The sequence below is a fragment of a genome, unplaced genomic scaffold (assembly GCF_019419815.1).
Source record: "Pyrus x bretschneideri cultivar Hongxiangsu unplaced genomic scaffold, Pyrus_bretschneideri_v1 Contig4, whole genome shotgun sequence".
In the NCBI taxonomy this organism is placed as follows: Eukaryota; Viridiplantae; Streptophyta; class Magnoliopsida; order Rosales; family Rosaceae; genus Pyrus; species Pyrus x bretschneideri.
The window spans coordinates 6766924-6791567 of record NW_025999723.1 but is presented as its reverse complement, the minus strand read 5'-3'; the positions used below and the strand labels follow the sequence as shown (position 1 = coordinate 6791567).

The window sequence follows — 24644 nt, the reverse complement described above, 5'->3', positions numbered from 1 at the left end:
CCTCACCTTATACGGTGGTGGCGAATATCTTGCACATGAGATCATCGTTGTTTCGATAGAGGATCATTGCGCTTTGGTAGTTCTTTAAATGTCTCTTTGGGTCTTCATCCCCTTTGAAAGATGTGAAATATGCCATGCTGAACTCGCGTGGAGGCTCTGCCTGCTCGATCTTATCCGTGAAGGGTGACCTGCTTATGTTGGTCATGTTCCGTCTTAGTGCCTCGTCAGTGACCTCTTTACGTTGAAAATCACACAATCACTTAGTCTAGAGTCTCTCTACTTCTTCCTGGATTTGTCTTTGTTAGGGTAGTGGAGCTCTCGACTACCCCTAGCTATGACTTGCTAGTCTAGGTTGTTCTCTCATGTGTTTGGCTCGTTTATGCTGCGGATGCGGTGAGTGTGGTACGTTCCTAGCAGGTGAGCGAGTTCTTCGCAGGCTGCCGATTGAACTTGAGCTAGATTGAGTAACTGCTTCTCTCCGTCCGTCGTTCTGCTTACTCCGATGTGAGGTGGAAGATGCTCATTGCGGGTTTAGTTACGAATGAACACTTCGCCTGAAAGACTGCATATGTTGACTATCAGAGTGTGACCCTAACCGTGAATGTATGCTCATTCGTGGGCCTAATCGAGAGTGCACGCTCCTCCGCGTGCTAAGACGAGAGTATACGCTATCTCGAGGGCCCAATCGGGAGCGTACATTGCCCGAACTCTCGATTCGTGGCTGGTCGAGTGGCTGCTTGCCAGGACGCTGCTGGAGAGGTTCTTCGTCTGCCCTTGTCCTACTTTGGGACACCTCGTCTGGGGAACGTTGTATCTCGGTGCGCTACAAGAGCTGGTTCACCAAGGTTGTCTGTTGTGCGAGGGCACTCGTCAACTCTATGACTTGTCGAGACAAGTGTTGCTTTCCATTTAGGTTGGAAGAGTTTGGAAGGAATGTATCTTCTTGAGCAGTGGAAGTGTGGTAGACTCCGGGCACAAGATTTGAGTTGGGAAATGTCAAATCCGCAGAAAAATATGGTGAAAATGCTCCCGGTTCGATCATCGGTTCTGAAAATTGGAGCAGGGACGGTTGAACTAATCTTGGACCGATTTGGGTTGATAGGAAGGCCACGGAAGAAGGCTGGGCCACGGGAGTAGGTTGCTCGACGGGAGCAGGCTGTGCCACGAGAGCAGGCTGTATCACGAGAGTGGGCTACTCGGTGGGAGCAAGCTGAGCCGCGAGAATGGGCTACTCAACGAGAGTAGGTTGGGCCACAGGAGTGGCCGGCCACGAGCCTCACGCGCCCACGATGAATGGGGGGGGGGACTTTGGCCGAAGAACCTCCGATGCCAAAGTTAGAATTTAGAGAGAAAAGTGTTTGAGAGTTTTGGAGAATTTTAGCAAGAGTGTGGAATGATTTTTTGGTGAAAATGGGAGCCTATTTATAGGGATAGGCCGGTCCTCTTTGGAGAAAGAGTGGGCCGGCCATTAGGTGGGTTTTTGCGTTTAATTAGCCAATTCTAATAGGTATTAATTGGCTAATTAAGCATAAGGGGAATGTTTTGGTGGTTATAGAATATTTAGAATAATAGATAATTAGGTTATGTAATAATTAGCAAATTGATTTAGCTAAAAAGGGGAAATTAGGTAAAAGATATATAGGGAGAAATAAATTTTAGGGATTACCTTGTAGAAGGATTTGATGAGATGAATTTTTGAATTGTTACCTTTTTTGAGCATTTATGACTTGGTTGAGGATGATTGCTCGCTACTTGCGCGTAGGAATCATGATATGCCTCAAGGGTATTTTTGTCTTCTTCATCCAAAAATCCATGTGTCGCCTTGTGAATATTTTTGGCTCCACAACTAAGATGTCCATTTCAGTAAAAATCCAGAACTGGGTTCGTTTTGCAGAAAAAGTGGCAACGGAGTTTTTCTGTATCAGCAATTCCAAGGTTACGGGAAAGTACGAGTTTATATCATTAATAATCAAAATTTGTCTTGAATTCATAACTATTAGTTTTTATAACAATTTCAAATGTAACCAAAATTTCATATAAATGTACTCTATGCCCTCAAAATTACAACCTAATTACAAATGTCGGCTGCAGTATTGTGAAAATGAAACACATTTTAAGTATAAGAATTGAAGTATAAGTTGGCTTTTTAGAATTAAGAGCAACTCCACTGTTGTTAAGGCCCCCTAGGGCTATTCACTATTTAATCCACCCAATAAACAGTAATTGCCCTTAATGAATGGTAACTACCTTTTGCATCTCCACTCCTACACTAAATAGCCCTGGCAATTGGCAATAAAATGTTAGTATTTTTTTTTTATAAAATAATACAAAATAATTTTCTAGCCACAATTTTGCCTAAAATTGGTATATTCCTATTCCTTCTTCTGTGATCTTCATTTTGAGATAAAAAAATTCATGTGTTTTGGTAGAGATTTGAGGTTGAACGGAACATAAATTTTCCGGTCTTCTTCCAGGCAGAATTCGGTGCTTGCAGCAGTGCAACTTGCGACCTAGACCAAGTCGACCCAATCACACGAACGGCAAGGTGAGAGAGCAATAAACAAACGATGAGTTACTGCAGAAATTGCCGACTAGGGGGTGGTCGTTTTCTAGGCTCGGTTTCTAGGCTCGGGCCCACTAGGGCTCAATCGCCAGCACACGCTGGACCTTATTGCTCGAGCTATCTGGCCCTATTTGAGAGCCAGTCCATCGGGTTATTGCCCACGGTGAAATTGCTCTAATAGGGAGCTATGGAAACAACCATTAGACTAAGCCAAAAGTGTGTGCCCCAAATTAAGATTTTAAATATATGTACACATATGTACACAAAATGCCATGAAACCATGTACTAGAGATTTCCATCCAAACGAAGACCTAATGAATTCATTTTGAAAGTATGCATAAGTTGTATGTTATGAAATTTCTAGAATATTAATTAATTATTATGCAAGAATATGCACTTCAGTTGTAGGTGTTCGTTAATTAATAAATAAATTAGACAATTTCATTGGCTGAATGTCTTTTCGTTCTGTCAACTTAATGGATTGGGCATCATACAAATCTTTATAAGGTGTTTCACAGTGTGTACGTGGGGTTGGTCTCTGCTTACAACAGGACTGACGACGACGGAAGAAATTGTTTCAAAGTTCTCGAGGAAGTTTGCTATTATCAAAGAGGAACATGAAGTAATTGTGGTTGACAAACATGAGGTGGGATCGCTATAATCATCCAAGGTGTTTCTGGTGGGTAAGGTGCTGGCCTCGAAATCAATTAACAAGAAAAGCTTTAAGAGACATATGCGGAATTTATGGCGCCCTAAGGCACATGTGCTGATTTTTTGTCTCGAAGACGAACGTTTCGCGTTTGGTTTTAACTCTCTTTCTAAGAGAAATACAATTCTGAGGGGGGGTCCCTGGTTGTTTAATAAACAATTTATGTTGGTCTTAGCAGAGGCAAATAATATGACCTATCCATCGAGGGTTCTGCTAGTTCATCAGGAATTTTGGATTCAAGTGAAGGGATTACCATTCTGTTATATGACACGCCAGATGGGGAAGTTTTTGGGCAACCAATTGGGGAAGTATGTACTCACTGACCAGAGTCAAATGAAAGAACAGTTTGGAAGCATTCTTAGAATTAGGGTCCGGGTGGATATTCAAAAACCCTTGAGACAGTACGTGGCATTACGGCTAGATGGTCGAACATTGAATGTTGACATTCGATACGAAAAATTGCCATTTACTTGTTTTTTATGTGGAATAATGGATCATGTGGAGGATCAGTGTGAAAAATATCATGGACCACAGGATAATGACTATGCTAAGCCTTATGGGAGGTAGTTTCAAGATGATGTCTTAGGGAAGGATTACAGGAAGCCTGTGGGGAAACGGTTTGGTTTGGGGCCTGATGGTGGATGGTCTATGTTAGTACCAATTGTGGAGAGTATAGATGAGATTATGAAGGAAGATGAGGAACCTGAAGCGATGATGGGTGGGAGGAATCAGATTGGTGCAGCCTATGGAATACATGTCTCGTGGAATGGGACTACGGAGTGATATGGTTTGGAATTATGCTCGCAAGATATGGTTGAAGGGAGGCAGATTTATCAAGATATTCCTAATCTTAATGTTGACCTGATGGAGGAGACGAATAGTATGGCATCAAGATATTCCTAATCTTAATGATGACCTGATGGAGGAGACGAATAGTATGGCAATATTGCCATACATGGCACCAGTTGGTGAGACTGTTGAGCCCAAGTCAACCTTTGATGTTGTTTGGTACCGAGATAATGACATCAAGTGCATGGCCATGAAATAAGGAGGGTAAAGATGTTGGAAAGACAAGCTATGATAACCAGAGTGAAACTACACTGTCGCTGGGCTCTGATCCTTTTAACCTGAATCCATTCATTTTTGGAACTGGGAATGAGGATGGGAGAGATATCCAACAACGATTAGGTCGTATTATAGAAAGAAAAAAATAAAAAATAAAAAAAAATAAAAAGAGGATGCATTGTAGTAAGATAGCTATCCCCGAACTGGGGAAATGGGTGACTTAGGAAAAGGACTATGTTGTACGATCCCAGGCTATAAAGAAATGTGCTTATTCGAACTCAATGATTGATGAAGGGTGAAGGCTGACGAGGTTCAGCCCCGCCGAGTGCAATGAGTTCTATCGGTTAGAATTGTCGGGGGCTTGGGAACCTCCGTGCCATTCGAGCACTTAAAAGACTGGTTCTCTTTAAAGATCCCGCTGTGATTTTTCTGTGCGAAACTACAAGCTCCAGAGAACACACGGATAAGTTATTACCACAATTACAATTTCAGTGTGTGTTTACGGTACCGAGTTCAAGTCGGTCTGGTGATTTGTTTGTTATGTGGAAGGAGGAAGCGCAGACTTCACTTCGCTCATACTCTTCAAATCATATCGATCTTGAAGTATGAGGAGTGGGAGATGGCTTTCACTGAAGGCTTACGTTCTTTTATGGCTTTCTAGTTGAAGCTGATCGCTACAAGTCATAGGAGTTGCTTCGTCGGCTTAAGGAGAATTTTTCATTACCATGGTGTTGTTTAGGAAATTTTAATGAAGTTCTCCAGGCCTTTGAACAGGAGGGTGGGGATATACATAGTGAAAGGCAAATGGAAGGATTTCATAATGCGTTGAGGGATTGTGAATTGAAAGATATGGTCTTTGTTGGCAACAACTTCACTTAGGTAACAATGAAGGATGATGGTATCATGGTTCAATTAGATCAAGCGCTTGCTACACAGGATTGGTTAGACTTACTCCCAGGGTTCAGAGTTGTTCATTTGAAACCTACGTCCTCCGACCACATCCCGATCTTGTTAGAGTGGGAGATAAGGAAATGAGCCAAATTTAAGAAGAGTTTTCGGTATGAAAATGGTTGGTCAGTGAGGGACGATTGTGAGACAGCAATACAAGAATGATGGTCTACAAACTATGTAAGGTCCCCTATGTATCAAGTTATGGAAAAGATTAAGGCGACACAGGTGCAATTGCTAAAATGAGTTAAGAGCATAGAAGGATCCATTCCTGGGGAAATTGTCGCAATGAAAGATAAATTGCAAGCCCTCTTTGGTAAGCCTTTCACTAAAACAACTATTGCCCAAAGGCACGAATTGTATACTCGGTTACATTCACTATTGACACAAGAAGAGGCGTTCTGGCGTCAACAATCCAAAGAGAATTGGTTGCGTCTTGGTTATCAAAATACCAGATATTTTTATCAAAAAGCCTCTCATCAACAACAATGGAATGGACTATATGGGTTGGTCGATGAAACAGGGCAGTGGCATGAAAGTAAGTGATAGGGATTTTACCACTTGCAAAAGTAGGGATAAAAACACTTAAAAATACTTGCAAGAGTACAAGGTTGTCATAGTATAGCAGCTTAAATAAGGTCATTTTTCACAGGGATTGAATGAATAATTTATGTTAAAACCAAATCCTAATGAACTATTTGAAAACAAAATTTGGAAGATGTTGATGTTATGACCTAAAATATTAAAAACGAATTTAATTAAAAACAATTAAATAAATTGGGAAAGTAAAGAAAACAAATGAAAATAGTTTTGAATATCAATTTAAGCACTAGGTTTCCACCATCACCCTAACAATTCTATATAGTTCTTTCAATTACTTATGAATTGCACATGCATATTTTGAAGGTTAGTTTTCATAAAGTATGCCCTACTTGGAACCTCCAACATAGAATGTATATCTAACATGCAACCCGTCCATGGAGTCCAGATCGAATGTGAACATGCAAGACTCATTAAGTTTTGTGAAAACCTTCTGAAAAACCATATAACCCTTAAAACGTGTTGTCCATCCTAAGAAGTTACACATATTAACCACAAGAAGCCAGCCCCAATTTCAAGGACAACCCTCAGCCAAAATTGCATCAAATTACTTCTCTAAATATCCTAATGGTGGCCAATCATCAAGACAAGTAGATAGTTTAAAGCACAGTGATTAATAATTCAAAACTTGCATGCATAATGTCATAAGCAAATTGAAAAGAAGCTACATATTCTTGCTAAGGCTCGTGGCCTCACCCTAGCAAACAAAACTAGTTACTAACAATCATAAAACAAAATATTATTAACAACATGGATAGAAAACACCTTGATAATAAACTTGAATCCTCCAAAGTAATGTTTGCGTTCTCCTCCTTCTCTCCCTAAAACCCTAATGGCTAAAAAGCCTTATTTATAATGCTCTAATTAAAATCCTCCTAGTAAAAGGTCTTAAATAAAACTAGGAAACATAATTAAATGATAAAACAAAAAAAAAAAGGCTTCCTATTTGAACTAGAATTCGGAGTTCTCAGAAAATTAGTCTTTTGACTGACCAAATAAACTCCGATTTGGTCTCAAAAGGTCTCGTTTTAAAGATGAAGATGTCCCCTACAAATTCTCAAAAGGAATCTTCCTCAATATATGTCATCTTGGCCTCCAACATAACCAAAATGTCCAAAAACATCAATCTGGGAAAGCTGTGCGCTGGGTCTTAATTTCATCGTCACGGTAACAGCTTGGTAGAAAAATCTGGAATTTTGACACAATCATCTTGAAAGGCACATGAACATCTTCCAATTGTAATCACTCTAAAATTCATCCGTTTGATCACTTTTGCTCCAAAAAAAGTCGAATGTCCTACATTGAAAATATATACCAAAGTATCAAAATTCTACCAAAATAACCAATTAGGGTAAATATATAGTATAATATGGACTCATCAGTAAGGATGGGATGGCTTTGGTAATAGTGGATTATTTCCAGAAATTGTTTGATTCCACGGGAGAAGTAGATGCGTCGGTTGTTCTTAGTGCGGTTTCACCAAAAGTCAAGGCCGAGATGAATCAGAGTCTTTTGGTACCATTTTTTTAGGACGAAATCAAGACTGCTTTGTTTCAAATACACCCTACTAAGGCGCCTGGACCTGATGGTATGACTCTCAAGTTTTATCAGAAACATTGGGCTATTGTTGGTCATGATATATGTGAAGGTGTTAGTTCTCTCCTCTCTTCAGGGAGTATGATGCACAAAATTAATTTTACACATGTAACTCTTATTCCTAAGAAAACAGACCCAATCTCCATGACTCAACTCGGGCCAATCAGTTTGTGTAATGTGATATACAAAATCTGTTCCAAAGTTCTCACGAAAAGGTTGAAGTTGATTTTACCCAACATTATTTCGCCGTCCAAACGTGTGTTTATCTTTGGACGTCTAATCTTAGATAATTGTTTAGTGGCATCGGAAATTGCTCATGCTATGAAAATAAAAAAAAAAGATTAGTGGCTGGAATGGTGTGATGGCGCTGAAATTAGACATCAGTAAATCATATGATCGCATCGAATGGTTGTTCCTCAAGCAAATAATGAGACGATTGGGGTTTGCTAAGCAATGGATTAATTGGATAATGATGTGTGTCATTTTAGTTTCTTACTCTTTCAAGCTTAATGGGGAGCCAATGGGTCTTGTATAGCTTAAAAAAGGTATTCGGCCAGGGGATCCGTTGTCACTGTTCTTATTTGTGATTTGTACGGAAGGTCTTTTAGCCTTATCGAATGTATGGGAAGCTCAAGCATGGATACAAAGAGTCAAGGTTTGCAATGGTGCGCCAAGTATTCATCATATCCTTTTTGCTGATAATAGCTTTATTTTTGCCAGAAGCTCTTTGCAGGAATGTTGTGAATTGAAAGAGTTGTTGAAATGTTATGAGTTAGCTTCGGGACAAGCGGTTAATCTTACCAAAAGCTGTGTGGTGTTCAGTGCGAATGTGAATGAAATGGATGCTCAATTACTTGCCGATTGCTTAGGTATGAACTAGGTGGAATACCATGACCGTTATCTTATATTGTCGGTTCTCACAGGTAAATCTGACAACGTTTGCATACATTAAAGATCGGCTTTGGAAAAAACTTAATGGTTGGCGTGGAAGTCTCCTAAGTAGTGCGGGTAAAGAAATTCTCATTAAATCTGTGGCCCAGGCAGTTCCCCTATATACCATGCAGACTTTCTTGCTTTCGAAGATGTTCTGTGATGAGTTAAATCAAATGGTGGCTCGGTTTTGGTGGGGGAAAGAAGAGGGTAAAAGGAGTATACATTGGGTAAGTTGGTAGAAGATGTGTAAGCCTAAAAGTGAAGGAGGATTGGGCTTTAAAGATTTGTATGTCCTTAACCTAGCCTCGCTGGCAAAGCAGCATTATCCACCATCCATGCTCTCTTGTTGCTCAAATCTTTAAGGCTCGTCATTTCCCTGATACAGATTTTCTTCAAGCTACGGTGAAGACAAATTCGTCCTATTGTTGGAAAAGTGTGGCGGCAGCTAGAGTGTTGATTCAACGTGGAGCACATTGGCGAGTGGGTGATGGGTTGAATATAAAAATATGGGGTGATGGCTGGCTCTCGAGAGACAATTATACAAAAGTACTCAATCCTATACCAGTAGGAGTTCATCCAAACCTTACCGTGAGATCTCTCTTAGTGGATTCGGATCGTGTTTAATGGAATACGCAGTTGATTTTTAACATGTTCCTTTGAAGAGGAGGCCAACCTTATTATGAGTATTCCTTTGAGTTTGTTTAGTCCACCTGATGAGTTGATTTGGATTAAGGAACCCCAAGGAAATTTTGCGATTAAAAGTGCATACTTTGTCGCTCGATCGTGTAGTGAAATTTGTGGAGATATACCGATTGGTTCAATGATGACGGTGGAGATCCAGTTTCTTTGGAAGGCTTTGTGGCGAGCTAAGGTACCAGGTAAAGTTAAACTATGTATCTGGATGAGTTGTTTGAACGCTCTGCCAACCAGAGTCAATTTGAAGAAAATGAGGGTCCTTATAAATGATTGTTGTCCTTTTTGTGCCAACGTACCATAAACAATAGAACATGGTTTATTGCATTGCTCTCATGCAGCAATAATATGGTTCTCTAGTCCTTTGTGGTTGCAAACGTTGCGGCACAGAGAGGTTGGGTTTCCAAAATGGCTCACTCGGTTGGCTCAATCTCTTTGATTTGGCGCTGGTGTTGATTTGGAAGATATGGAACACTCGTAATGCAATGCTTTAACAGGGATCGGTTTTACCACCACAGGAAATCCAATTACAAGCTCATGCTTGGCTATTGGAGTTTAGAAAGTGGAATGTGGTCCAAAAGCATGTCAAACCTACTGATGCGCAGCTATGAAGGAAGTCGGTGGGTGGTGTTGGCATCATCATTAGGAACGCGGTTGGGGATTTTATAGCAGCTTTGGCTATGAAGTTGACTGGTATTACGTCTTCTATGCAAGCTGAGATCCCAGCTGCTCATGAAGTAGCAGTATTTGCGCATCAATGGAGGACTGAGTAGATCATATTTGAGGGTGATGCTTTGTTGGTGATCACCGCAATTCAAAATAATGCGGTGGTTAATCACGGGCCATTTGAGCATTTATTAGAGGATACCTGAAGGATCTTGCAGTCATTCAAAACGTGAAAAGCAAGCTTTGTGCGAAGAGATGCTAATACAGTGGCTTATCGGCTAGTCAGATTCAGTCTAACCTCGGAGCACCCAATTTCCTTGGTTTGAGGAACCCCCTGACTTAATTACTGACCTTCTATTGGAGGATGGTTTTCATTGTTAATGTTTTGATTATTTGGGAGGATAGTCTTAATTGTTATTTTGTTGGTGTGGGACATACTTTTTCCCTTCATTCGGGTCACTTCCTGGTATGGTTTCTATTAAGGCCCACTGGTAGCACTCTTATCTTTGATTGTACGTTGTTCCTGTTATGAATGAATATCGTACTTGAATTTCAAGAAAATAAATAAATAAAAAATAAATAAACTTATTGGCTTAGGATATGGGAATAATCAAAACCCTAAAAATGAAAGAACATGGAAGAAAGAATGAGCATAAAAAATTTCATTTGCATATGGTGTTAATGGAAAATGATCCCTTCCACATAATTCTCCTCATCAAACAATACGGGCCTTTGAAATTTGATCTAATGGCTAAAGTTATTATAACTTTTAGAATGGACCCTTATTTGTAACCGTTGGATCAAATTTCAAAGGCCCGGATTGTTTAATGAGGAGGATTAGGGGGAAAGGATCCGGAGAGGATTCCTTTCCGGTGTTTATAACTTCCATAAAAATATTTTGTTTTTAACTTTAAGGGTACATTGATCAATTGATGTGACTTTGTGTTATATTTGAAAGTTTTAATAAAAACTGACATTTATGAATTTTTTTTTTACTTTGTTGCTTAAAGCTTGCCTGAGGAAAGGGACGGGGGAGGCTTGGGTCGGCGTAGTTGAAGACAGGAACGAAGGTGGCGATGGTGGGATGGGGAGAAAGAATAACGGCAGTGTGCGGAACTGGGGGAGGGTTTATTAATTAATTCTTTTTTGTTTGAGTTTATTCACATGGTGCAAATTTATCATCCATGTCAGCAAAAATTGTGGATTTATATTTACCACATTATCACTTAACGAAAAAGTTAACAGATTGATTAATGGTTACATGACATTGAAATAAAATAAAAAATAATGTAGGAGATTAAAATGTTTTTAAAATGTTATATAAAATTGTAATTTCTTTCAAACCTGAAGGTGTAAAATATAATTCACCATAAATTTATTGTTGCTTCTCGCCAAGAGGAGCGCTGCTAGCCAGACTCGCTCATAAGCGAGTCCAAAAAGACTCTTCGACCACTGAAATATATCGGAAGAGTGGAGTCACTGAAATTGTAGGTGGAAAAAGAATAAATGGCAAACATCCCATGGTTGAGAATTATTTGGTATTACTTTTAATGCCATCAAATTTAAAGCTACATCTTTTATTTATGTGTATCAAACCCAACATGTGCATGATTGAGTCCATGATTCTTTCATGTAAACTGACAATTTAATGCCAATATTACTGAAAGAATACAAAAATATCTATTTCTACGTGATAAGAAAGATAAACGCATAATTATGACAGGTTTTTTAGATGAGTAGATCAAGTCATGCTGAAATAAATTGTTAGCAATGTTGGAATGAGAGGGCTCCAAATATAGATTAATCTCAACTCCTTCAATAGGCTGCAAATAGAGTAAAATACAACAATAAACGCTAGTGTGTCATAACTTAATTAATACTGATGATGATAGTTGATTGACACGACTAGCTAGTGCATTGGTGTTTGCTTGCACTCTTCAACAAGCAAAGCACCTATTTTAGTTGCCAAAATTGTGAGGGGTTACTCCAATCCAAGCCCCTAGGGGTTCCACGGATTCTACGTTGTATTGCCTCGAAAACTCGATTGAATTCACATATTTACAAGTTTATTAAAGTCGAGTAGTTTGGTGTGAGATAATCAGAATCATAGTGGATAATGAGTAGTTTAATTGATTATGGAATACATTAACTTAGCGGATGTTTATTTACATAAAATAGAAATAGGAATTATTTTAATTCTTAAGTTTCATCCGTTTAGTAAAGGAAATTGTTATTAGCACTCTAAAAATTTCATTCTACATTCGTTACAAGTGTATTTTTCTTTCTAGTTATAGAAAGTTTGAAGTGTTAATAACAATTCCCTTAATAAAATATGAGTATGAATATCAATGATTTCTATTCTTAACTTTTCCATACGTCAACTAACATATAAGGAATTGAAAAAGTGTACGTTTCCCTAATAATCCGTAATCAAATACCAAAAAGACAAGATCAGATTAGATAGGGTATTATTTGATCCTATTTCCTCTATTTCTAATTTCAGATCAGATTAGCTGGGGTATTATTTGATCCTATTTCCTCTATTTCTAATTTCTCGGATTCCTTCTGTTGATGCACAAAATTGATGAGACTTTGGAACAACATAAAGCGTCAAGTTTGTAAGATTCGCCCGGTTGCTCTGGTTACCTAGTGAGGATAATATGTCAAAGAGATAGGGATAGGGAAGAAAACAGAACATGTACGTGGTTCACCCTAAGTTTGGCTATGTCCACAGAGCAGAGGAGTTCTCATTAATAGTGAAAGGTTTACACAAATACATAGGTTCAAGCATAATCATCATTATTAGGTTCTAATGACTAGTTTAAGTACAATAATGAAATTTTTCCCTCATTGTAGAAAAATGATCTTCTTTTATAGTTGAGGAGAGTCTCCGGCTTTCGTCTGCGGTCAATATGAGACTCTAAGAGCTTTATTCTGACGTTGACACGTGTTGTGATGTGATTGGCCTCCTGGGTGGAGAAAAACTCTTGTGCTTCGGCAGGGGTGCTTCAGCATGAATCCCTCAGTAGGTCCTTGAAGGTATGAAGTTGACCCGTGCTTGGTAGTTTCGCGATCGATCAAGTATGGTACAAACACCTTCATTCTCCCAATTTGTTAACTAAACATGCCTTAATTAATTGAAAGGGTTGAAATCAATCATTGTCATTTGGGGGTTGGGGGGGCTAAAGGGTCGTTATCATAGGACTCATTTTCCTACCTGCCTATAATTAGCATAATCATGAAATAATTTAGTTTTAATTAGGTAAAATTATTTGTAGATCACTACTACTCGCTACTACAACATGCTTGTACAAATCCTTTGCGTACTATTATTACGTTGGAAAAAATAAAACCCAACTAATCCCTGACTTGGTTGCCATAACTTGTTCACTGCACTAACTTTTCTTCCCCACTAACAATGTTTTTGGTTAATCAAAATTTGGCAAAGTGCCAAACCCTACCATATTTTCCAATTTCGATGTAATGCAGAAATGGAGTTATATCCTTTTTAGGAAATCGTTTTCGAATTCACTGCATTGATTGAGTACTTGAATTTGAGAAACTCTGAGGCTAGGAGTCTATATAATGAATCAAGACTATAGCCTCTACACATTATATATACAGCTCTTAATTTTTGTTTCATGTTTAATTACAGAGATAAAACTAGATTAGAACAATGTTTAGTGAGCCTTTGATTAACCTAATCGGTCCGGCGAAGCTGTTGGCAATATCCACGTGCCGAAAGGTTGTTAGAGTTGTTATCGAATTAGTTAGTTAAATAGCTTAGGCTGCAAGCTAGTCATGATGGCTATATAAATTGTATTCTCATAGTTGTAAACATTAATTCAGTATCAATGTAATCAATTACTTTTTATCTCTCTCTTATTCCCTTCTCTCTTTTCTTCTTCGATACATGCTCTTTCTGCATTTCTGTGTTTTTCTGCATTTCTATTAATATGGTATCAGAGCCACCAGGCTCACGCCATGGATTCTGGTGGTTCCGTTTTTCATTAGATTTCGTCATTTTCATCGTTTTTCATTAGATTTTCTTTGGTGCTTCCGCGATGGTACTGTAACTTCTTGGTTGATCTTATGTCTGGTCCTCTTCTCTACCTCGATGGAGATCGCAAGCCTGTGGCATCTTGAAGTTCTAACCTTAATAGTCTGATTGCTTGCTGTGATTCGGATCGTTGTCTCCCTTTGTTGAACTCCGAATTGTTGTGTTGGTAGCTGGTGTGGAGGATAGTTCAAAATTTGTGCAGCTTGATGTGGAATTTGATTCTCTTCCCTCTGGGGTACTTTGCCATTCTCCAGATTCCCCAAATTTCTTTCCCCTTGCAAAGACAACGACAGAACAACTAAAAGATTTGTAGAAATGGAACGAGTTTCATCCAAAGTAAGGCACAAAATCTTCTCATTTTTGATAATCTTTTCTGGGTTTGAATAATTGTTTCGATCTTCGAGAATGTTCTTCCTCTGTGATCGTTGAGGGCTTCTTTCTATTCGTCGGGGTTTTCTGGTAGCTGGTGGTTTGGTGGAGGTTTTCTGATTGGGTTTTCCGATCACGAGCTCGAGTCTTAGGTTTTGCTATTAAATTCTGCACTCTATTTGTTTGCTTACATGCCGCAGTGAAAATTTGTTTTCTTCAATAGGGTTTCTTGTATGCAAGTTTATTTGTTAAGGCCGATAGCCATTCCTTTATGTTGCGTGATTAGTTCTTGGTTGTTTGAGATTTGTGCACTCGAAAAAGGCCGATTGCCAAGAGTGTGTTGAATGCAATTTGTTTCCTCCATAAGGCCGATAGCCAGAGTGAAAAGTTTTGTCTCAGATATTGTGTGTTACTCCTTAAAGGTCGATAGCTGGAGTAATGTTCTTGAAAAGTTTTGTTTGTTGTTATTGTGTGCAACTCCATTAAGGCCGATTGTCGGAGTGCAGTTCTTGTTCCCTTTCTTCATTGAAGGCCAATTGCCAAAGAAGGTTGTGTTTCTTGATTTCTGAAAATACAGTGGAATCTGTGAAAATTGAAGGTCTTCTAGGAATGTTGATTGTGAAATATTGGAAACCTTATCGCAAAGAAAATAGTGGCTACAGCGGTGTAGAAATCAGTTTGAGGGGCTGAAATTCTTTGATGGGAGCAGAGGATTAATTGATAATGCAGATGCATGAAGACACCTTTAAACACCAAGAACAGAGGATTAATTGATGATGGGAGCAAGGCTAGGAGTACTTCGACAAGAAGGATTTCATTGTTCTGCATTTCTCAAAGTATTCATTCAATCTCAAACTGGGAAGTCCCAATTGAGATAGAGGGGGGATGTTGGCAATATCCACGTGCCGAAAGGTTGTTAGAGTTGTTATTGAATTAGTTAGTTAAATAGCTTAGGCTGCAAGCTAGTCATGATGGCTATATAAACTGTATTCTCATAGTTGTAAACATTCATTCAGTATCAACGTAATCAATTACCTTCTCTCTCTCTCTCTTATTCCCTTCTCTCTTTTCTTCTTCGATACATGCTCTTTCTGCATTTCTGTGTTTTTCTTCATTTCTGTTAATAGAAGCTACTCATAGCTGTGATTCTATTGCAGTGTGGCTATGCAGGTCAGAACGTAATTGCTAGGCTTGCTCTAAACCAGGGAATGAGCCATTATGTATTCTTAGTCTACAGAATGGCTATTGCAGCTGTTCTCATTTCTCCCTTCGCTCTCATTTTGGATAGGTTTGCTCTCTCAATATCTATGCACGAAAATTGACATGTTTAGAAAATATTACTAATCATTAAGATTAATCACCACGAAATCGCTACCGAAGATGACCTTTTCCATCCTTGCTAAGACTATGCTGCTTAGCCTTTTCGAGTAAGATTCTTAACCGTTAAGGGTAACATTAACGTTTAGCTAAGCAAATCAAAACGATCTTAGTTGAAGTGCTTTTTGTTCACTTTACAGCCCGGTGCTTGACATGAACCTCTTCTACATGGCAATGTCATATTCTACAGCTACTTTCACATCTGCCATGTTCAATATTCTTCCTGCAATTGCATTTTTCATGGCCATGATCTTTAGGTATGATTTATAACACCTTGCCTTGGTAACACACAGATAAAACGCACAGTTTAAGCAGATGAATTTATCATGGTTTTGCAGGCTTGAGAAAGTAAACATTAGGGAACTTCATAGCCAAGCAAAGGTAGCGGGGACCGTAGTCACGGTTGGGGGAGCTATTATTTTGAGTCTGGTCAAAGGACCGGAACTTAATTTTCCGTGGACAAAGGGCAAAGATCTAAATTATGATCATCACCAGTTGCAAAGTGATTCAAACCCTAAAGACCTCATTAAGAGTGCCCTCGTGACTGCTGCATCTTGTTTCTTCTGGTCTTGTTTCATCATTTTGCAAGTAAGAACTCTCAAATCGACACCGTAGATCTTCTTTTTTTCCTTCAGAAAACTGTTAATAGTACTCCAAAACTCCCCTTATATTTTTTTGTAGACATATAAGAGTGCGGAGATGATATTTTTTAAGTATCAGTAATAACTCCATATTTTTCTCATCTAAGTAAAAAGTATATGATGGTGAATTCTAATAAAAAACACAGGCTTTTACACTAAGATCATACCCTTGTGAGTTCTCCCTCACAGCTTTTACATGCTTTTGGGGTCTGGTTGAAGCCGCAATACTTGCCCTTTTCATGGAACGGAGAATCCCTAATCCAGTCTGATCTATACAATTTGACATCAAACTTTTGGCATCATTTTATGGGGTAAGAAATCTTTTGTTCAACATTTTTTTCTCTTTCAAATTCTTGGACCAATAAATTATAATTTATACTCACAGAAGTGGTTTTGCCGCAGGCAATACTCTCTGGGGTTAATTATTATATCATGGGAGTGGTAAACAAAGAAAAGGGACCTGTTTACTATTCTTCTTTTAACCCCTTAGGCACAGTAACTACTGCAATTATGGGATCCCTTGTTTTAGCCGAGCACATGTACCTTGGAAGGTATATACAGTAAATTTTTTTTTTTACAGCTTCGTTTGCCTAGTGAGAATTTGGAAATAATTTCTTACTGTTATCCGTTGCAGTATTCTTGGAGCCATAGTTATATTTGTTGGGCTACATCTGGTTCTATGGGGGAAGAAGAAAGATAAACCTCCATCTCATTCATTAAAAAGTCAGAATCAAGCACCAGATGATGAAGAGATGACTACAAATCAGCAACAAATGGGAATTTGAAAAGTCCACGTTAGGGGAAATCACTCTCGATCTTCTGCATAAAGAATTTATTTTCCTAGTTGTTAACAAAAACATGATCATTATTTTGCGGTATTTAATTAATAGATTGGAAAGCTTGAACAATGTGGGGAAAAGGTTGTTGAAGGAGATTCTCAAGTTCTCGTAGATGCTTTAAAACTTGAAAAACACCCTATTGGAGAATGCTCCAAGAGATGGAGGTTTATCTTTCTTCTTCCCCATAGAACTAGATACACCCAACAAATATAACTATGGCCCCAAGAATACTGCAAGGTAACTGTAAGAAATTATTTCCAAATTCTCACTAGGCAAATGAAGCTGTAAAAAAAAATATATATATATATATATTACTGCATAAACCTTCCAAGGTACATGTGCTCAGCTAAAACACAGACTCAGGTTCTGACCTGCATAGGCACACTGCAAGAGAATCACAGCTATGAGTAGCTTCGCTGGACGGATTAGGTTAATCAAAGACTCACTAAACATTGTTCTAATCTGGTTTCATCTCTGTAATCAAACATGAAATAAAAATTATGAGCTATATAATAAGGTTAGAGGCTATACAATTGATTCATTATATAGACTCCTAGCCTCAGACTTCTTTCAAATTCAAGTACTCAATCGGTGCAGTGAATTCGAAAACGATTTAAGATATAACTCCATTTTATGCATGTAAGCGTAGAAAATGAGGGAGATGAAGAGGGAGAGGGACGAAGAGGGTGAGGGACGAAGAAAAATTAGGAAGAAAGAGGCTGAGGGACGGAGAAAAGTTGGGAAGAAAAAGAGGGTGAGGGGAAAAAAGAGGGAGGGGTAGAAAAATTAGTAATAAAAAGAGATAGAACGGAGAAAAATAGGAAAGGAGATGTTTCTAGAATGAAAAAAAAAAAAAAAAAAAAAACAGAAGTGCAAGTGGCCCTCTACCACAATGGTGAAGAGAAGTGTTGTTTTTACACCATGGTGTGGATTCGAACTTCATCGGCTCCCTAATCTAACAAATCTATCATTTGACAATAAAAAAAAATAAAAAAAAACTGAATAATATAATATTAGAATTTGTTATTTTTCTGTTTCTTAATTTGACACTGCATTAAACACTTTACTAAATTTGTCTAGCTTAATCTAACTTAGTTCCTGAAAGTAGTCTACTTCGAAATAATCCTGTAAAACAAAACGAGTTTACTTGAAGATATCAATTAATATCCAACCCACTCGTGTTATAACTTGTTATACAAACCTCAAATTTATTTAATTAATGGCAGGACCAAGATAACCAGCCCAAACAATAGTTGCCCCCCAAAGAGAGACTGCATCATCTATCAGCCTGAAGATAATGCTTCTCAATTTGAAAGCGGTCAACTCTGTGTGGTTACTTCAAAGATTTTTCAGGGAGCAAAATAAGTACTCACAATATCATCAAGTATTAGATAGATAATAAACCATCCAAAATCCCAAATTCTATTTGTATATGAAAGGTTTCATATAGCCAAAATACATGTAAACCATCCACCAAATCCAGTATCCAAATTTAGGTCTATAACTTAGTAATTTACTATAAGCTGTATGTTGCTACGCACGATCACACCTTAATTTACCCCCAAGAAAGTTAACTAGGAAGATTCCGATGTCAAGAAGGTACAGCGGCTTCATCTTTTCCATAGATACGCTGAAGTTCACGGGTTGCGGCTTGATATGATGCTGAAACAGGCAAAAATAGAGATTGTGTGAGAGGAATTGTGTTAAACAGGTCACTCCAAAAATTATCTAATTATTCATCACCTTTCCAGATGCGGAAATTCTTCTGATTAATAGGAGACCCTGTTACAGTTTGAATGGCGTCAAACAGCACGTCCTGAGGTGTGTTCTTCAGCTCTTGAACTACTGCATAAATGGTCTTTCCATTCTCAAAGTAGATGTGATTATTGGGATGTTTGGTCTTGGCACCAGCATGACGCTCGAACTCATAAGCATTAAGAGACTGCATCATACAATAAATGTTCAAGCTAATTTATAAATCTCAGATCAAAAATTCGTTATCTTCAAAGCAGTTGAATCAAACAAGAGTTCTTACCTTTGGGTGATTGCATTGATCACAGGAACAAAGATACCCAGCCCCTTTTATTGTTGCTTTGAGGTTTTTCTGCAGATGATAACATATAAAGTCAAATCAAGGAATTAATACAGAAAATTAATCACCGTCAAAAGAATCAGAATGATCAATAGTTATCAGCTTACCTCCCGTGACCAGGAAACATACTTCACCGGAACACCATCAAACATACCAGTTGATAACAAACTTTTGACATTTGAAGGGAAGTTGTTTGGAGGAGCTTTCCTAGCAGTTCTTGGCTCTTTAATTTTTGGAACCATATCAGTTTTAGAATCAACTTGCAGAGCTTCACCTACATTTGGATCCATATGTGACTGAACTGGATCCTTCAGGCCAGGTTCTTCTGACTGTTGAGCTGTGTTCTGGCTACTCGTCAGCAAATCATAGCTGTTGATGATCCTGCCAGAAGGATTTGTGTCGAGTTCATCATGAAAACTTCCAAAAGCGATGGTGGTGCTCTCACTCTTATTGTAATTATGACTCACAGAACTGCTATCTCCTTTATCATAGGGAGGACCAGTTGGTACAGCATTCGAATCTGCCTTGTTATATGTCGGAGGCATTGAGATGAAATTCTCGTTTGCTTTACTATATGTTGCACCACTAGAAACAAAACTCTCATGACCTTTGTTGTAAGAGCTACCTAACGAAATGAAACTGCTATCTCCCTTTTCATATGACTGGCCTATTGATATAAATCTTCCATCCTCCTTGTCAAAGGGCCGTCCAATTGATAAGTCACCATTGTCGCCCTTGTTATAATTATGAGCCATCAATGTGAAATTCCCATTTTCCTTACTGTAGGTGTGACCCATTAAAATGAAATTTTCATCTGCCTTATTAAAGGAAGGCCCTATTGAGATTGCATTCTCTTCACCATTGTTATAAGTCGAACCCAAAGATATGTTGTTTTCATTGCCCTTGTTATACGCAGTACCCACTGAAATTGTAGTGTTGTCTCCTCTAATGTAGGAGTGCCCCATAGATGTAGACACTACATTCTCAGAGTCCCTAACTTCATTGACCTTCACTTTTCTGATTCCACCAAAACTGAGACATGATGAGGGGTCTTCGATAGAGTGAGACATTGACAAACCCATTGACGAATCATTTCCATATTGATTCTCAAAACCCTTTCTTCCCAAATTCATATTTCCATTTCCAACGGATTGAATGTTCCTCTCACCTGGGTCGATTGTCCGTACTGGCTCAGTTCCGAAAAGCCGATCAGTGAATTGACCTGGAACTGATTGAAACCCTGAAGTGTTTTCCCACGGGAAAATAGCCAAATGTGGAACACCTGAAACTAGCCTGCCATTAAAAGCATCCATTGCTTGCTTCTTGTTGTTGAAAAGCTCCGTCCCATTGGAATCCACAAACCACGGGTAACCTCGCTTTGAATCTAATCTGGAAGAATTGTCATAACCCGTCTCTGAAACTGGCCTGCCATTAACAGACTCCATTGTTTGCTTCTTGTTGTTGAAGAGCTCCGGCCCATTGGAATCCATAAACCACGGGTGACCACGCTTTGAATCTAATCTGGAAGAATTGTCATAACCCATCTCTCCATCAGTTAGACAGCTAGAATCTCTCGGAGTCCAAGAACTTTTGGGTTGGAAAGACTGCCAAAGAAAAATACTGTTCAGATTGAATGACAAAATGTTAAAATAAGAACAGTAGATAGAGGACATATAAGCAAGTAAACCCCAGCTAGGACTAAACTACCGATACAGAATAGGGCAATGAGATGCTAAACACAAACATATTCATTAGAATAATTGCATCTGAAAATGGAGGAAAAATGCATATAAAGACAGAAGGATAAACAGATCGATTCTACAGGACCACTTAATGTTGCACTTTAAGAGTGATCAAATGAAATCATAAGTGATTCATATCTTCCAAGAAGATAAACACACATGATTCACCAATAGCTTATTTTTTATAAATTTTTAAACTCCCACCAGATATGCTCTCCTAGACAACCAAATGCAATTTTATCATTTGACGTATCAATAAAATTTACAAAATTGAGTACCATGAAAATTAATTCCACTTAGAAGAAAATTAGCAAGTAGTGCTAACAATCCAAGTCTTGGCCGTAACGATGGAACTATTAACATATTTCTTTTGAAATCTGTCCCAATCAGTTATGCTCTGAAGCATTAAATATTTTCCTACATAATGTAAAGGGACTTGGAGAGAAATCATTTTATGATGGAAGATAAAGAAAATTTTGCCTTACGGAGCTGTAGGCAATTCAAACGTTAAAGAACAACTTCCTAATATGCATGGTTTCTGAAACTAATTGGTACACAAAAAAAATTCAAATAACAAAAAGCACTGACACGAAGGACCAACATACTTGGTATTACTATCAACAAAAGGCTGGATTTGGCAAAAAGAACAGCAAGTTGCGGCTAATCGTAGAAACTTTTTTAAGGAAATTCTTAGGCATTCATTTGCCACAGACTACCTTTGCATCACGTCGGTCCCCATTAGATAAAGCTTCCTGAGCTAGTATGATCAGATACATCTAACCATGACTAGATTTCTTCAGCAATTTGGTAAGTAAATTATTTGTAAGAACTAATGTACATGACCATTAAAGAATAAATATGATCCTTGTGAGTAATTTTATGGACTTTGTCAGTAATTTATATTTCTTTTCAGCTGTGCTCAGCAAGCTATGAGAGGAAATGTCCCTATTCAAAGGGTAATGAAATGAAACATCAGTAAATGCAGAAAGCCTAGGTTAACTCTTATATAGCTAATAAATATACGATACTAGAATCTTAAATCGATAGGAAACGATCTAATATACATCTAATAATCCAATGTTAGCGCACATTTTTTTTTACAAATTTTTACTATAGAAGAGGTAATCATTCAGTGCTTGATGTTGATCCCACACACTTAGCAGTCCAAGTTAAACAAGTTATCCTATAATCCAAAGTTGTAATGCTGCTTAACTGGTCACTACTGCAAATTTATTCAGGTATTCTGATCTTACTATTACTCAACATAACTGGTATCAAACTTAAGGCTCCTGAAAGCTGCTAACTAAGTGCTTTCCTTTACTTTTAAATGACAAATCTCTCAATAATGTTTTTCAAAAAGATTTGACATTGTTGCTAATTACTAAGACGCATTACGCAATTAACAGTCACAGTCAGTAATAACCATTGACGTATTCTAGTAAGAAAACAGATGCTCAGGGATAAATGCATATACAGTTCATTTTGCTTGCCCATATGCGTACATTGAGGTCCAGAATCACTGGATATAGCTACTAACATACCCACTTTACCACTGGATATAGCTACTAACATACCCACTTTACCTTCGCAGCAGACTCCATCGTCTAAATTGAATTCTATGAATGTAAATTAGTAAATAATATAACAAGAAGGAAATTACAGATAATTTTCAGTATCATCACCAGAAGTCAAGCATGTAGATATCAAATACCATAATTCTGTAGAAAAAGCACATGGCCTTCCATTTGGCATATAAGCCAATCGTCATATTTCATTTAAAAGTTTCACATTTTCAAACAATCAAAACGAGAGTGGGTTTCAAGATCAGATTGAAAATATCAACAACAATAGACACGATTATGTCAATCTAAAATGACCAGCGCACATGAAAACACCCATTTTACAAAGACCGAAAATAGATAGAAAAGAGTAACAATCACACAGAGAAGAAGCTGCAAAACAAGCAGCACCATTGTTGATCAAAAGCAAGATACCTCTCAGGTGCAATGATATCAAAAACCCCAAATAAGATAACCATAAAATTTCTATACGACACCGCCATTAGAAAGCTTCAATCAGAGTTCAGAGTCTACCATTTGTTTGAAAAAGGCTCACTGAGTCACCACAGCACAACTCAATGAACACGCTCCCACACTATCCACCTCAGCTTCTCCCACACTCCAATCTCAAACCTCCACTCTCTGTCAAACCCAAACCATCTTATACGACATTTCGCCTGCAAAACGTCACTGACAAAAACCAATCGCAATCCATGCAACTCCAAGCTCAGGAACCTCTGCTCGATCAATCTGTACACTGCAAAAAAAAACCCTGAAATTTTGATCTTCGATCAAAGAGAGCGCGCAGTGACAATACAGATAAAGAGGAATACACAGAACTCAAAGAGATCAAACTGCGTTTTCAACAACCTATACATACGCAATTTATATGTATGCAAGCACGATAAACAGAGCAGAGGGGGCAAAACCTAGAAATTGAGAAGAATGAGAGTGGTCGGGAAGAGTACCGTCGCCGGAACGCCCGCCGGTGAGATTTTCCCGCGCCGGAACACAGAATTTCCTTCTTTTTTTTTTTTTTTTTCTTTTTTTTTGGAGAAATAAGTGAGAGAAGGACTGGGGTATGAGTAAGATAACGGCGAGCTTGGGTTTTAACTGTGGCAATGTCTACTACGGAGCACTCTACCGTTTATGTTTATGGTCCGGCTACACGTGGCCAGTCATGCTTATTAGATGCGTTGGATATAACATATAAGAGTGTCAACGATGCGGATGCATAACGAACACATAGTTGCCAGATGTGTCATATCCTACTGGTAAACTGATTTCACTGAGGATCCTCGCTGGATCCATTTTGTAAAGATGTCGGGGATTCTTAAATCACATCCATTTATCGTACATTATGTGATCAGAAATTATTTTAAATTTTTTTATTTAAAATTGAATATAAACAATACCTGACGAAAATTGACCACACGATGTACGATAAATGGATGTGATTGAAGAATATCCGGGATCCTCACAAAGCGGATTCGGCGAGGATCCTCTCTCAACTAATTCAAGTTTGCCGTGCAACCGTGACTGGAAATATAATATTCAACGTATTTATTGGGAGATGAATTTTGTTGCTGATGAGTTGCCAACATGAGTCTCTCTCATTCTTTGGGTACAATCTATCTTGAGCAAGCTTCATCTTCTTGTAAGAAGTTATTATTGTCTGATATTTCTAGGGCGTCTTGACCTCGTGATAGTATTTTGTAATTTCTCTTTTGTCGGCTTTTGACCCTTTTGTTTAACAAAAATGAAAATAGGTGTGTTTATCATTTTCTTTATCATATGTATTCATTGGGTATTCTTGATAACCTATTAGTCAAAAAATATGTCTCCCATGGATTAACGGAGTGTTCCATTTCTAATGTAAAAACATCATTTTGGATCACATATGTGAAGTAACATAAACAAGTTATGATTCAAAAGATATTACAGTTTTATTAAAATATCAAGAAATCTAACCATAAGACATCTACATCTAATGATAAAAATATGATTAGGGAAAACAATTACGACTAAAAAAATTTCTCTACTATTATAAAGACAGAACCCTGCTTTTGGAAGTATGTGAGGCACTTACAATATGATTTTCTGAAATAAATATATTCTGCCTTGTTTGGAAATGTTGTAAACGTCAACAAGGAACAATCCTTTACTTCCATCCCATGTTTGTTTGGAAATAC

The 24644-nt window shown here is 38.1% G+C and overlaps 1 protein-coding gene and 1 pseudogene across 5 annotated transcripts; one reads left to right on the top strand and one right to left on the bottom strand.

Moving 5' to 3' along the window:
* The first annotated feature begins 7277 nt into the window (after nucleotides 1-7277).
* LOC103939119 lies at nucleotides 7278-17005 on the top strand (annotated as a pseudogene).
* A 1453-nt stretch (nucleotides 17006-18458) lies between these two features.
* LOC103939117 lies at nucleotides 18459-23577 on the bottom strand. Of its 5 annotated transcripts, none has more exons than XM_048565476.1 (6): nucleotides 23421-23577; nucleotides 22987-23209; nucleotides 19259-20771; nucleotides 19095-19163; nucleotides 18803-19001; nucleotides 18459-18721 (listed from the first exon to the last, which is right to left on the bottom strand). In XM_048565476.1, the coding sequence occupies exons 3-6, from the start codon at nucleotides 20693-20695 to the stop codon at nucleotides 18651-18653; spliced, it is 1776 nt and encodes a 591-aa protein (XP_048421433.1). In that variant the 5' UTR covers nucleotides 20696-20771; nucleotides 22987-23209; nucleotides 23421-23577; the 3' UTR covers nucleotides 18459-18650. The 5 variants fall into 5 exon arrangements, with proteins under 5 accessions (XP_048421433.1, XP_009347447.2, XP_009347449.2 ...); XM_009349172.3 differs by having other exon boundaries at nucleotides 19259-20755; XM_009349174.3 differs by having other exon boundaries at nucleotides 19259-20755; nucleotides 22987-23202; nucleotides 23421-23571.
* Between the last annotated feature and the right edge of the window lie 1067 nt (nucleotides 23578-24644).